This window comes from Centropristis striata, chromosome 16 (genome assembly GCF_030273125.1).
Source record: "Centropristis striata isolate RG_2023a ecotype Rhode Island chromosome 16, C.striata_1.0, whole genome shotgun sequence".
In the NCBI taxonomy this organism is placed as follows: domain Eukaryota; kingdom Metazoa; phylum Chordata; class Actinopteri; order Perciformes; family Serranidae; genus Centropristis; species Centropristis striata.
The window spans coordinates 22,300,259-22,313,921 of NC_081532.1; the positions used below are offsets into that span (position 1 = coordinate 22,300,259).

Below are 13,663 nucleotides of genomic sequence, written 5' to 3' on the forward strand. Positions count from 1 at the left end.
ATAAATTAACACTCCACTCTGAACACCACAGGGTATGTTTTATTTAAAGGATCGTCAAAAATACACCGTTTATTGTAGAAATAAACTGTAAAAACAGACGTCATCGTTCAAATTTGTCCTTGAATGGATCATGGGTTATAAAAATTTGAAAAAGTAACCAAATCAAAGCTTAAAATTGTGAAAGTTCTGTCAAAATCACTTTATTCTACGTCTCATTTAAAATGATGCTGTAATCTGCTGTTGTTAAAATCTGTGTAAGCAGAGGTTGTAAAAATGTATAACATGTGGAGATATAGCATTTTCCACTGTTCATGACACTTGTAGGCACTTGGAAAAGTGTGTCATATATTTAATACATTTTATTCCAGTTATTGAAAAATAATTCATCAGAGAAATTCAACATGCTTTTTTTCTTTTTTTTCTATGACTTATGTCATAATAACTGTGTTATTAGTTGTAGTTCACACTTCTAGCCCTAATTGTACTGATTCCATAGAGCTCCTACACAAACGTGTGTGTGTGTGTGTGTGTGTGTGTGTAATAGATAAATACAAGGCCACAGTGAGAAAGTAATGTAAAGTTTCTACAGGATATAGTACACATGATATAGTACATAATATGTGTCAGACATACTGTAATTGCTAACCTTGTGATGCTGTAGCCATTGATCTGCAGGAAGCGAAAAAGGTCCTGGGCCTTCTCTCGATCTCGGGCCTTCTCCTTGGCTGTCAGTGTGTCGTAGGGCACCAACAGAGGGTGTGTTCCCCCGCCTGAAACCACACACAACCCTGTGTTAAGTAATAGCTCAGCTGACGTACCACTCAGCTGAACTAATTTAAACAAGACTGGTGAGGCAGATGCACGCATATGCTCACAGGCACATATTAACACAGCAACAAGCCAGCGGCACCTTCCATCCACCCACCCACACACACACACACACACATTCTGTCTCTTCCTCTCTGTTTGCAGGTATCTTTGTGTCTTATCTACTGACTATATAGCAAATCACCTCTGCTTCCAAGGTCATTCTTCTTCTTCTTGGCCCAGATGTTATGGTGATTTTCAGCCACCACCTCCACCATCCCCTTGGACCGAAGACAAGAAGAGACAATCAGTGCATTTCATTGGGAAGCATGTCCCGCCCACGGTGCTCATTCACATTCAGCAAACATGGCTTTTCATCTCGTATTCAGACTGGGAGATCGTTTGATGTATTAAAATGATAAAACAAATGTGAGGTCATTCACCTGCAATTCTCTGGATAGAACCACGTTGCTGGTGTCTATCGGGCTCGGATTGAAGCCGTTTGCCTGGAAATGATCAAAAAGATGCAGATTTGCAGTGAGACACAGTGTGTTTTTAGTGGTAAATCAACACTTTGATAACACAAGATTAAGCATTTGTTAAAGGATTATTCTGTTTCTTTAGGCTTTCAGTCTATTATGCGAGGAGATTAGCAACAACACCAGCTTTGGGTCCACAGTAAATAATTGTCTGATCTGAATGTTTACAGCTGCATACAGCAATTGCTGACAAGTGGTGCTATCCTTACTGTGAGACATGAAGTCAAATATTGTCTCATAAATGATTAAAAATATTTGATAATGAGTTTATCATCATACTTTATACCAGAGAAGGACAATGTTATAGAGTAATTTACATAATTTAATGATTTTTATGATACATATTACATATGTCAGCTTTCGTCTTGAAAAAACAATATTAATAATCTGGGTATGATACTTTTAGAGGACAAGCACATTTGATGTACCATATTCTTTGCTCTGTACCTGTGAAGCCTGAGATATCTTCCGCATTTTCTCATTCTCCCTCTGCTGAGACATGCTTTCTCCATCCTTGGTCCTGTCGATGCTCCAGCCCATTGCCAGCATACTCTTCAGGGACTCTCTAATTGGCCATCTGTAAATCTCTTTCTCCTGAAGCACACAGATAGAAATGGGGGGAACAAGGACTAAGCCTAGGAGCCTCGATCATTAGGTTATCTCTCCTCCTCACTGTCAACATTCGGTACCTTCTCTGTCAGGGCTTTGTAGATTCGGAGCTGAGGGTGAATCTTGGCCTTCTCGTCCACACCGTCTCCATATTTCCATCCCAGCAGCACCTGAGGCACAAGCGCAGAGGGACGTACAAGAGTTAGCAGAATCCTCATTGCCTTCACAGTCCTCTAAAGACGTGATTTATTATTTGATAGGTGAGAGATTAAGCATACATAACACATTAAGGAGTCATGGTACATTCAGTTCTTGCTGTTCTCAGCTCCTGTTAAATTTCTTGACAGATGCAACAATGCAGGCTAAGCAGTTGGCACAAAGGAGAGCAGGGGCCCTCCTCACAGACACCAGCACAATTATTGTCAGCATGCCCAGAGAATCTTTTTCAGTCGTAACAAAAAGGAGCCAATGCCAAAGGAAACAGTGCTTTGATATTGGAAAAAGAACAATATCAAGATATTGATCTGTTTCGATTATTTTTTCTGCTTTGATATTGCTGCTTTTCTGTTGATTTTGGGTGCAGTATTTCTTCAGGGGGAGACATTTTAAGTGTGCTCTGCTTTCCTTCCAACACCCATGACTTGTTCCAAATCGAATACAGTGCAAATTAATACCCATTTTCCCAGGTGACAGTACTTATGTTTGGCCTTACCTTCTCTGCTGACCATTTCTCATGGATATGCTCAGCGTATTTGTTGGCAAAGTGCTCGAGCTTCTCTGGAAGAGCAATGCTTGGGTAAAAAAAAATGTCAATTAGTCAGGTTGTGTATGCAAATGCACGTTGTTGAAATCATGTAGAGCCATGAACTGTGCATGTAGCCATAGATATGATATAATTATGTGGCTGACACTACAATTCCTATTGATGTCTGGCTTACTTAGCAGTATTGATGGGTTTGGGGTCAAAGTTTCCCTGAGCATCTACAGAAACAGGCTTCTCCACAGTGGTACTAATGGAGGCGTCCACGTAGTCCGGTGGCAAAGCTCCAGCTATGGCACTGAGGCAAGGCATGGCCATCTTGAACAGCTCTGCATCATATTTCTGCATCACAAGAGACAGAACGCTGCAGAGTTAATGCAAAAATAAGTTCTTACAATTTAAGTACAGCCAAGAAAATTGTATTCTTATTTAATGAATACAAGAAATGTGTTTAGTTGTTCATTACAGGCGAGACTCGAGGGAAAGTGTAACAGTGCAGTGGGACCAGGAAAAGAGACTTTAATGAAGAATTATTCTAAAAGCTGAAGGACCAGTCTGCAAGAGGCTTCGAATCAATGATGGCTGTCCAGATATTGATGTTTTCAGGCCGACCCTTTGCACAGCTTTCACTCATGAGTGTGCATTTAGAGAGATGTGCTGAGTACGGCCATCTGCATTACAAACAGACCTCAAGATATTTGTGCCAATGAGTCCCACGCATACATACATGTTAATTAGGGCTGGTGATGATTTAGCCCACAACCCACTGAGGGGTTTGAAAGGCATGTTTCCTATGAAAAATCCTCATTGATCATAGCCAGAAACAGTGAAATTAAAATTTCCAGTGGTCCTTGAAAAAAACATGTGTGTGCTGAATGCTTCCATCAGGAAAGCTATTTAAGTTTAAATTGTGACATTCATTAAATTATAAAATGATCTGTTAGCACTCACCAGATCCTCTAAAAAATATTAAATTCTGCAATCCTGCACTACTGGGAAGCCATAAATTACTCAGATGAGACCAAGAGTCACATTTATTTTTATGATTTATGTAACTATTGTTCCGCATAAAACACATTTTCAATATAAATAGCATATGATGACCCATTTTTTTGCACTCATTTGTGACGAAAATTCAGTAAAAAATAAATGTTATTGCATTTTAAAAAATAATAATAATCAGAGAAATTTAACTTGCGTATTTCTTTCTTTTCTTTAAACATTTATGTTATTATAACTATTTTAAGTTCTGTCCACTTCTAGCCATGATTGTTCTGTTTCCATATAGATGAAGGACTTATAGATTGCACTGAAAAATAATCGTCGAGAAGGTCAAGGACTATAGCTCAGGAAGTGATGAATGAAATGGAAAAGACTCTGATGAGAAAGAAGGCCTGATTGACCCCTCACCCTCTGTGACAGAGAATCAAACACTCCCCAGAAGATTTTCTTGGTGAGCAGTAGTTCATCCTCGGATGCTGTGCCGTAGCTTCCCCAGCCCGACGGGAGGCAGTAGTACTTCCAGTTTTGCTCATAGTGGTTAGTGAGAAGCTGGAGGACACACAAGAGAGGCAGAGTAATAAACATACAGAATTTAGTAAACAGCTTAACCGTGTTCATGATGACACGCAGCAAGCATGCAGCCAGTTAATACTCACAACACATTGGCACTGGGCCATGCATGTATAGCACCTCAAAGGAAATCAGTTCTTCCACACTCAGCACAAATAAAATCCAAACATGTACATGAAAGTGTAGAACAAGTGTGTAAACCATTTCACAGGCTCGTCACAACCTATTACATCTTCAGTATTTCTCTTGTGTGTTCCAGACGGATTGAGTGGAGAAGTGGAGCCAACAAGCCTGTAATCACACAGTCCAATACGTAATGCCCTTGTTTTCCCTCCTGCAGCTGCCCACCTCTTCCACACCAGATGATTAATATCGTGGATGTGTTAGAAATGTGCACCCCTGTGTGTGTGTGTGTGTGTGTGTGTGTGTGTGTGTGTGTGTGTGTGTGTTAGAGAGATAGAGGTGAACACCAGTAATATTACATTAAAATGTACACCTACGGTGGAATGGAAATGGAAATTAGCTGTTGGTACCTCCCCCCAAGCTGATAATCTAATAAAGTGAGGAAGTAAAGCGTGATCAAGCAGTGACAACACAGACAAAACAAAGGTTAGATAATGTTGAAAGTTAAGTAAATATAATGCAGATAGATAACAAGACAAACAAGTAAGACTGAGGCATGTGTGCAGACCAACATGCAGAAAGAAATAAATGAAAGATGTAGCATGGCGAAGTGATTTGAAAAGTGTGAGAAAACTGAAGAAATTGTTGCCCACTCTCAGAGGCATCTTGCAGTAATCAGTCAGCAAGGGCACATCAAAGACGAGGCGGCGCAGGAGCTGCTGCAGCATGGAGGGACGAAGGTGTCTGCAGAATAAGGTGAGAGAGAGATAAGAGAGTGCTGCTGCCCCGAGCTGCATTTCACCAGAACATCTTCAGACTCTGACCACTTTTGTAACACTGATTTGAAGGGATATTTAGAGAAACCAGGCCCTGAGCCATAATAGAATTTTGTTCGAAAGCAGATAAAATGTCCTGTTGATCTTTGCTATTCCTGTCAGCTGAAATACCAAAAGTGTTTGGTGTGTTATCACAACTAAAACACCCAGAAAAAAACTTTAACTCTCCTAATAGAGAGTTTCATATGCTCCTCACTTGCAGACAGCCAGCAGGCACTCCTCTATGGCGTCTCTCTGGGCCTTGGTGAGCGAGCGGCCCTTGGAGAGGCGGTAGATGGTGTGCAGAGTGGAGTCGATGAGGGTGGCGTAGTGCTCGGTGCCGGCGAACAGAGGGGCGCAGCGGGTGAGGAGGGGTAACATGGCTGAGCCGATGAAGCGGTTCATGGCCAGGGCTGTCTCTGTCGTACACAGACCCTCCTGTGGAACGGACAAGTCAAAGGTCATACAACAGGTTCTTCATTTCATGTGAGACTATGTCATTTCAGAAAGAAGAAATAACATGAATAACCTCTGAGAAAAGAAGGCTTTTATGTTGCTGCTACAAAGTTACTTATGGTGGCTAACGTCACCAAACTTTACATAGATATTGCAGTGTAGTGGACATTACTGAGTCAGGCAACTTACTTTATAACTCTTCTGTGCTCATCTACATGTTTTAGCATTTAAGATTATGTCAGGCTTGTTACTTGTCACATTGGCCGATGTTTAACAAAAGTCCCATCATCTTGCTTTAAAGAGGATATATCATGGTCATGTTCAGGTTCACATTTTATTTGGGATTTCTATTGGAACATGTTTATAAGCTTTCATGTTCGGAAAAAAAAAGTTTCTATATAACAAATAATAACATATTAGAAGCAATATTAATAAGAAATATAAAAGTATTAACAATTTAGACAAGAAGAAATAAAAAAAAGTATTAACACTTTAAACAATACAAACATACATATATTGAGGACAATGCATAACATTAGGTAGCCTGGCTAACGCCAGAATATATCACAAATGAGATTGTCAGGGCTTTGTCAGAGAAATGAATGGCTGGACACCAGCCATTCATTTCTCCGTAGAGGAGGTGTGGTTTACGATCCTCCAGAGCCATTTATTGGGCGCTACGAATGTCTATCATAAGTGTCTGTACGTAGCTCTTAGCCAATCGTATCAGTTATACCAGATGACGTATGCAGAGCGACAGAAATTCAACGAGGAAGCATCGAGCATGAACATGACTGATGTTTACATAGCCAGACTAGCCCATCTCTACTTTGGGACTAAAATGCTCAATTCTGCTTCTGCAACGTTTTTCTGCAGTATCTTCTGACTCTGGCTGCTCACAGTCTACCGACAGTGTTGGTGTGTGTGTGTGTGTGTGTGTGTGTGTGTGTGTGTGTCTGTGAGAGAATGTTGCTTGCTGCTTTGCTTCTCCAATTCTCGCTTTCTGCAAGATTATTTATTTTTACGCCTTATTTCTCCCTCATGTCATTCAGCCACACACATCCACTGATTTTATGGCCAATAGACGAGCTCCTGCGGGTCTCTTGGCGGCTCCGCTGTCCCCCGGCTCGCATGCGAGATGACCGGCGTTACAGCAGTGAGTGGTAGCGGGGCTAGTTGGTAGATTAGGCTTTTGCCAAATCCTGTTGGAAGCAAGGCTAAAACATCCTTTTTGGTGGTGATAAAGGACTGTAAAGTCAAACGTTGTTCTTCTTTTAAAATCAACTTTCGCTCTAAAATATTTAAAACGCCCTCTACAGATATATCGAAAGAGAGCTTTGCGTCTGCTGCAGCCATGTTGGATCTGTAAGAAAACTACAAAACTACAAGCTTCCATCTGTCGAGTAGTAAGTGTCATCGTCTTGCCGTCCCTCCCCGATCTGTGATTGGATCCCTAAAACAGGGCTAAGAAACGGCCTTAGTTGCCAGACCGCCTGCAGGTTCGAAAAGAAATTGAGCGCGCAAGGCAGTATGGGTATACCCAGGCTAAACATTAAGAACAGTAACTCTGTGTCAGACTGTCTGAATAAAATCTGAAAATGAAAATCTTTTTTAACCCAAACCATTATCTTTAGGCAGCCTTCCAGGTTACCAAATGTGTGTGCTCAAAGTCTAAAGAAGTGAATTTTCAACTCCCCTCAAAAGGAAATAGTGTGTTTGATGACCATTTTCAAAAAGAACCATTTAAATGAGTACTATTAAAAAGTCTTCTGTCTTGCAAAACATGTTAGTTAGCTAAGCTAAAGAGAGTGCATTACAAATACAGTATCATCAGCGTGATCTGCACTGTGTTTTGCCTGATGTCGGAGATGATATTCTTAGCTTCTGTCACATTAACACTGTTGACTGGAGCAGACACCTTCAGTGCTCAAACCCCTCCAAAAAAAGCCTTTTACAAAGTGCTCTCCTTGCTATCTATGCCCTAACTCAAACTAACTGCTGCACTGTACACATCCTACACACATACAATGGGAATAGCTGACTTCATTGCAGGCCAGGTGCTCAAAATGACTTTCATTCCCTCGTGTGCCGCTGTGCTTTAAATAAACTTATAACATATTATGCGATGATGGATTCATTATAGCCCAAAGACTGCTCCCCGTGGATTTGAGGGTTTAGAGTCGAGCAAGCCACCTGCTTATAACTCTCAAAACTTTTTGTTAATAAATAAGAACAATTACATTAATCAAGAGTAGCTTAAACTGAAGCTTAATGAGGAGCTCCTCATTAGTATAAAAGGTTGCCCAATATTATTGATCCTGAAACCCCTTGATGAAGATCATGTTACAGAAGCCCGGACATTCATTAATTCTCAGCTGTGCCCACCGTATCCAGAGAGGTAGCAGCCCTCAGGTCAGGGAGGAAGCCCACTTCGAGCAGGTGAAGCAGAAAGCTCTGGTCTTCGATGCCGTACACCCTGTCCAAAAACAGCACCATGGGGGCCTTGTGATCCGGACAGAAGCAGGCTGACATGTCTGGCTCAGTTACCGACCCATCTGAGTGAGATTGAGAGAAGGAAAGCAAGGCACAACATGTAGAGTTAACCACTCAGGTGTGAAGCAGTGAGATACACAGTGAACAGTCTACTGTGCATAATGGCAAGTCTTTTCTCATTAGGAACGCCGTGTGTATTCATTAGGCGGCATTGCAGCAGCGTGTGGATGAGAGTTTTCTGGTGCTGGAGCCTCGGCTCGCTGTCTTGGCCTGCTGACAGAGCATGTGTGGCGGTGCTCTGGGCAGCAAATTTAAGAGGCGAGTCTTGCCATGCTTATGCAGATCAATCAATAGAGCAAGACAGCTCGCTATAGAAATGATCTGGCTTACTCAGAGCTATGGGAGTGTGCAGTAAAGCGTTGTGCTGATTAAAAAGGCATGAGCAGTGAAATGTAATCAATAACCTTCCACCTTCCACTGAAAGTGCAGACTAAACTATTGTACCTTCATCGTGTAGTCACATGCAAATGAATAGGAAGTGTCCCCTGTGTTATGAGAATGACCAGTACCTTTGTTTGTGATGGGCATTTTGAGTGGTATGCTGATAATTCCTACAAGGTCTTCAGTGGGCACCAGAGATCGCAGGATAGCACGGATACGCAGAGCTTCACCTTTCCCCTTGTTGATGAGCTGAAGAAGAGAAAAAATAAGGGAAAAAAGGGAAAATCGGACAAATAACTTCACTCTTTCTATTAAAAACGTACATGCATCTCTGGGGCGCAACGTCCCAGCAGGTCAATGAGAGCAGAGTAGAAGGACATGATGGCATTGCCCATGTGTACCACCTCCTCCTCATCATCACCATCAGCAGACCTGACAGCGGGAAGAAGAACAGAAAGAGAAAATAATTTCAAAAGGGCATCACAGCTAAGGGGATAAGCAGCTAACTCGAGGGTAAATCCTTTGTATTGATTTGATAAGTTTTGCTTGATCTCCATGGCTTACACGTCAGAACTGACTCCGTGCACGGAGCCCGGCAGGTCCAGAGCTGGTGTCTCAGAGATCTTGATGGCCTCCTTCATGGCAGCCAGCAGGCCGTTCCCTCCCTCCCCCCTCAGGGCAGGTCCAAAACACTCTGGGCGACGGATGAGAAGCTTGACTACAACGCTGGAGTTCTCCTCCACGCTCTCACCTGGAACACAAATAGAAAACCATAAGAGAAAATACATAAAAGAGAATGCATAAGCAAGAGAATCGATCTAACTATCCCTAAGCCTCAGGAAACACTCCAGGTAGACTTTGCCTTAAGCAGCTGAATGAAGGTCTTTTAAACTAACTTTTTCTACATCTCTTGGTAGACAAGCAAAACAGCAAAACAAGAACTGCAGTCTTACCGTTGACAAAGACAGCAAACCGTAGGAAGGAAAGATAACGCTCCCCTTCGATGGGGTTCCAACCGATGTCTGGATAACCTTTAGCCAGGAGTATTGGACAACTCTGGAGCCCACAGCCTGCCAGGTAGGTGACCACCTATGTGTAAAGCAAATACATAATATCACATGTAATACACATTATATACACTACGGTTACACAAAGACTGAGTCTTGCCTTGTCCAGGTCAGGCTCCTCCAGTGCCAGAGCCAGACCGTTGTTGTCCATCACAGAGGAAGCAGCCACATCCAGAGGAGTGGAGCCTCTCATTGCTGGTGAAGCTAAAATACAAAGGACACAACCAGTTACTCCACTGTATCTCATATAAGCCTGTGTCTGTGTTCACATTTCAACGAATTGCAAACAGCAGGGGGTGGTGTTGCCACTGCTTCCAAAACATCACTGGTGGCTGATCCACCAACAGCTGGTTAACATGTGTGAAGGAAAGTTTCCTCTACCTTGCTGTTTTGGACATTTATTATATTTTATTATATGGTACGTACTAGATTTGCATAATAGATGGGATAATAAAACATTGTCATTTTATTTTATGTAGAAAAAAATTAACAAACTTTAATTTACAAATCAAAAAGAAGATGTAGCACTAGATAAAAATATACTGAATTTGTGTTTTTGTTTCTTTTTAAAGCAAAGACTGAAAAGACTAATCCTGTGTGGCAGCACTTCACTGAACCGACACCAGGCAAGGCTCGATGCAACATCTGTCCATCGGTGGTGAGCATGGGTTCTGATACCGGAAAAAAAACAAACACATCAAATATGTGGACTCATCCGCGGCGCCATCACCTTGAGGCCTACAAAGGCCTCATGCTACTAAGTGCACAAACATTTAAGTGTTTGTGATTATTTCTTTCTATTGTTATATATTTAATGTTCTACATTGTTTGCTATCCAACTGGTAATATGTTTTGTTTGTTTTGTAAATAAATGTTTATTTTTTTTGTTTAAATTGAGCCTTGTGCAACATTTGTTATCAGTGTGTCATTTTTATCATGTAAATGGATGGAGAAAAGGCAATATCGGCTTCAAGAATCGGCCCCAAAAAATCGGACTGATGTCAAAATAATCGGCATCGGCCTTAAAAAACCTGTATCGGTCGACCTCTAGTACGTACCACAGAGTTTGTGTGGAACCAGTTTATGTAGCACTCTGCATGCAAACACATCATCTAACTGGGGCTATACCGTGAATATATTCTTTGAATTCTATTCTTAGATTTTAGATTTGGCTTTTGCTGTCACATAACCTGTTGTCACCAGTTTAATGAGCAGTTTTAAGAGTGTGTGTATGTGTGTGTGTGTGTGTGTGTGTGTGTGTGTGTGCACGACTGGATGTATTTGTGTGTGTGCATCCAAGGGAGACACTCTCGCCCCAGCAGGGTGCTCTCTGAGACTGTGGCACCGCCATCTTCTAACAGAATGGGAGATGAGTCGCTCTCTTCGCTGATAGATTCTCAGCAATCCAACTCACAATTACACACACGTCTTCCAAGGTGCAAGGCTAATATATGTGAGCTCACAGGCGCAGAACAAGTCCTATGATGGCAAAAGGGGTGACTCCAATGTATTACACATATTAATGAGATTGCTGTTGGTTTTTAGAATTCGTCTTCCGTACATCCAATAGGTGGTTTTACAAGGACGTTTGACCCCTTGTTTCATAAAGAACGGCTATTGTCATTCTACTACTAATATCATTCAGCTTGACTTATAGCCCTTTGGTTGATCCCTGATGAAGTTGTAAAATAATGTTGATACCAGTAGCTATTTTTCTAATCTCTCAGTCGAATGGTAGCGAGAGAGAGACACACAGAGGTGTACCCACCGAGGCCCACGCTGCTGTTCTCCAGCAGGTAGCTGAGGTGGTCGAACATGGCTTTCTGGTTTTGACGGCTGATCCGGCAGAAGTAGCACAGGAAGCGGCAGCAGCTCGCCACCATCTTGGGGAAGGCAATTTCCTGTGGAATAGCACACACAGACTAAGTAGGGTCAAACATATTTGAACTGCAATTTCACATTACAAAGCACACAAAATAGTTCTCAGGCAACAGTCTCATGCAGTTTTAGTATGAACACAATGTCTAATGTCTATGTAATGAATTGACACTAATGAAATAATTTGATACCAAGTGGTTTTGGAGGGGTTGTTACTTTATTCTGGGGTGCTGCTGAGTTTATTGTAATCATTTTCTCCAGGCTTGTTACGATAAAGTCCCCCGCATGTCTTTGTTCCTAATTAACGTCTAAAAAGCTTGACACCTTCGCACACTGCCAGCAAGCCTCCAAGCCTCACTCTGCCCTTTCTGCCCTCCATCTCAGACACAGATACTGTCAGCCTGAGGAGAGAGCCCACCTACTGGGACCACATCTTCATTAATGTGCACTAACAAATGATAACGCACAAAACTGGAATGAAACACAAACTTTCGTAGTGAGCGACAATAATTTTGGTGAGGTGGGCCAGATTAATGGGCAATGAGAAATATAAAGGTAGAGGTTGTTCAACCTGGGACTTGTGTCCTCCAAGCACATTGACCATGACCTCCATAACAGTCTCGTGCATTCCCAGTATTCTCATTAGATTGGGGTGCTGGTAGAAGACTTTGTTGTTCATGATGTCTCTGGAGGGGAAAAAATACATAATGAATACTTAACTTTCATTGCATTTAGCAGATAAACAAATTTAAGACAAGTAGGGCTTCTCTCAGGCACCCACAACCTACGCAAGTCCATCAATCATGAGCTTCTCCTCCTCTTTCCCCATACGAACAGACAGCAGAGATCTGATCTGACCCAGGGCAGCCAGGAGGTTGATGGTGTCCTGGACAGATGCAGCACTGATGGTATAAGTCTTCCTCATGGCCCGGAGCAGCTCCCCGATGCTGTCGTACTGCCTCCTCAGCAGGCTGAACATCTTGCGGACCAGCTCTGAGTCCAGGATGTGACACTCCTGGGCCCAGCAGACCATTGTCTGAGAGATCAACTCCTTAAGATTAGCTAGAAGACAAACGTTGGGTAATGATGAGTGAGAGTTTCCTTTCATAAAAGCAATGCTGCTGAAGTTTGAAGTTTGCGTTTAGCAATTACACTAAGTTGGTGGACTGGCCACAGACAGATTTTACTCACAGCATGTAAAACCAGTGGAATGACCCTTTAACATTACATTTTGTATTCTGTTTACCCTTAAAAGTGATTTATTTTATAAAAACTACTCCTGTGAAGAGACCAGTAACTTCACGTCATCATCAGAAATGAATGAGGATTGCATTATTGAACATGATTAAAGTAGCGTTAGCTGATTACCTTTTAGACTATAGACTGTTGGGTTGTTACCCCATGGTTTACTGTTATTGTAGCTATTCAGTCAAAGCCTGGCAAAAAGATCAATTTAACCAACATTACACCCTTTGATTCTCAGTCAGATCCACAGCTCGCTACTCCAAGCTCCACCCTCTCATCCAAATATCTTTAAACCAAGATAGTGACAGCCAAAGCCAAACCCAGGGCTTCAAAACGGTAGTCGACAAGCTAATGGGTGAAAGGTCTACTTTTTATTTTTACAATATATGATTAAGGCCTCAAAAAATTGTTGTGGTGAATTTGTTAACTAAGACTTCACACATATATTTAAACATGCAGCAGACACAGAAGCATTTATTTGGATGTTTATGGTCACCAAGCAAAAGTCCTACACTCACTGGCTACTACATTAAGTACACGTTAAACTGCTCGTTCACACAAATATCTAATCAGATGGCAGTAACTCAATGCATTTAGGCATGTAGACATGGTGAAGACGGGCTGCCGAAAGGTCAAAACGAGCATCAGAGTGGGGAAGAAAGGTGATTTAAGTGACTTTGAATGTGGCATGGTCATTGGTCTGATTATTTCACTAACTTCTGATCTAACAACCATCTCTAGTTTACAGAGAATGGTCCGAAAAAGAGAAATAATCCAGTTGGTGTTGATGCCAGAGGTCAGAGGAGAACGGCCAGACTGTTTCAACAGTAACTCAAAAAAACACTCGTTACAATCAAG

At 41.9% G+C, this 13,663-nt stretch overlaps 1 protein-coding gene across 1 annotated transcript in view; it reads right to left on the reverse strand.

The window, feature by feature from the left end:
- Positions 1-13,663, reverse strand: part of LOC131987714 (ryanodine receptor 3-like) — a 146,594-nt gene that overhangs the window by 35,826 nt on the left and 97,105 nt on the right. The window contains exons 41-59 of the mRNA XM_059352563.1: positions 12,349-12,622; positions 12,132-12,246; positions 11,451-11,583; positions 9,783-9,886; positions 9,569-9,704; positions 9,180-9,366; positions 8,939-9,047; positions 8,744-8,864; positions 8,067-8,236; positions 5,443-5,663; positions 5,064-5,154; positions 4,126-4,266; positions 2,894-3,057; positions 2,668-2,746; positions 2,036-2,125; positions 1,794-1,940; positions 1,251-1,313; positions 1,013-1,088; positions 647-770 (exon numbers count right to left, since the gene is read on the reverse strand). Of these exons, the coding sequence (XP_059208546.1) occupies positions 647-770; positions 1,013-1,088; positions 1,251-1,313; positions 1,794-1,940; positions 2,036-2,125; positions 2,668-2,746; positions 2,894-3,057; positions 4,126-4,266; positions 5,064-5,154; positions 5,443-5,663; positions 8,067-8,236; positions 8,744-8,864; positions 8,939-9,047; positions 9,180-9,366; positions 9,569-9,704; positions 9,783-9,886; positions 11,451-11,583; positions 12,132-12,246; positions 12,349-12,622 (2,545 nt within the window). The remainder of the gene's footprint in view (positions 1-646; positions 771-1,012; positions 1,089-1,250; positions 1,314-1,793; positions 1,941-2,035; positions 2,126-2,667; positions 2,747-2,893; positions 3,058-4,125; positions 4,267-5,063; positions 5,155-5,442; positions 5,664-8,066; positions 8,237-8,743; positions 8,865-8,938; positions 9,048-9,179; positions 9,367-9,568; positions 9,705-9,782; positions 9,887-11,450; positions 11,584-12,131; positions 12,247-12,348; positions 12,623-13,663) is intronic.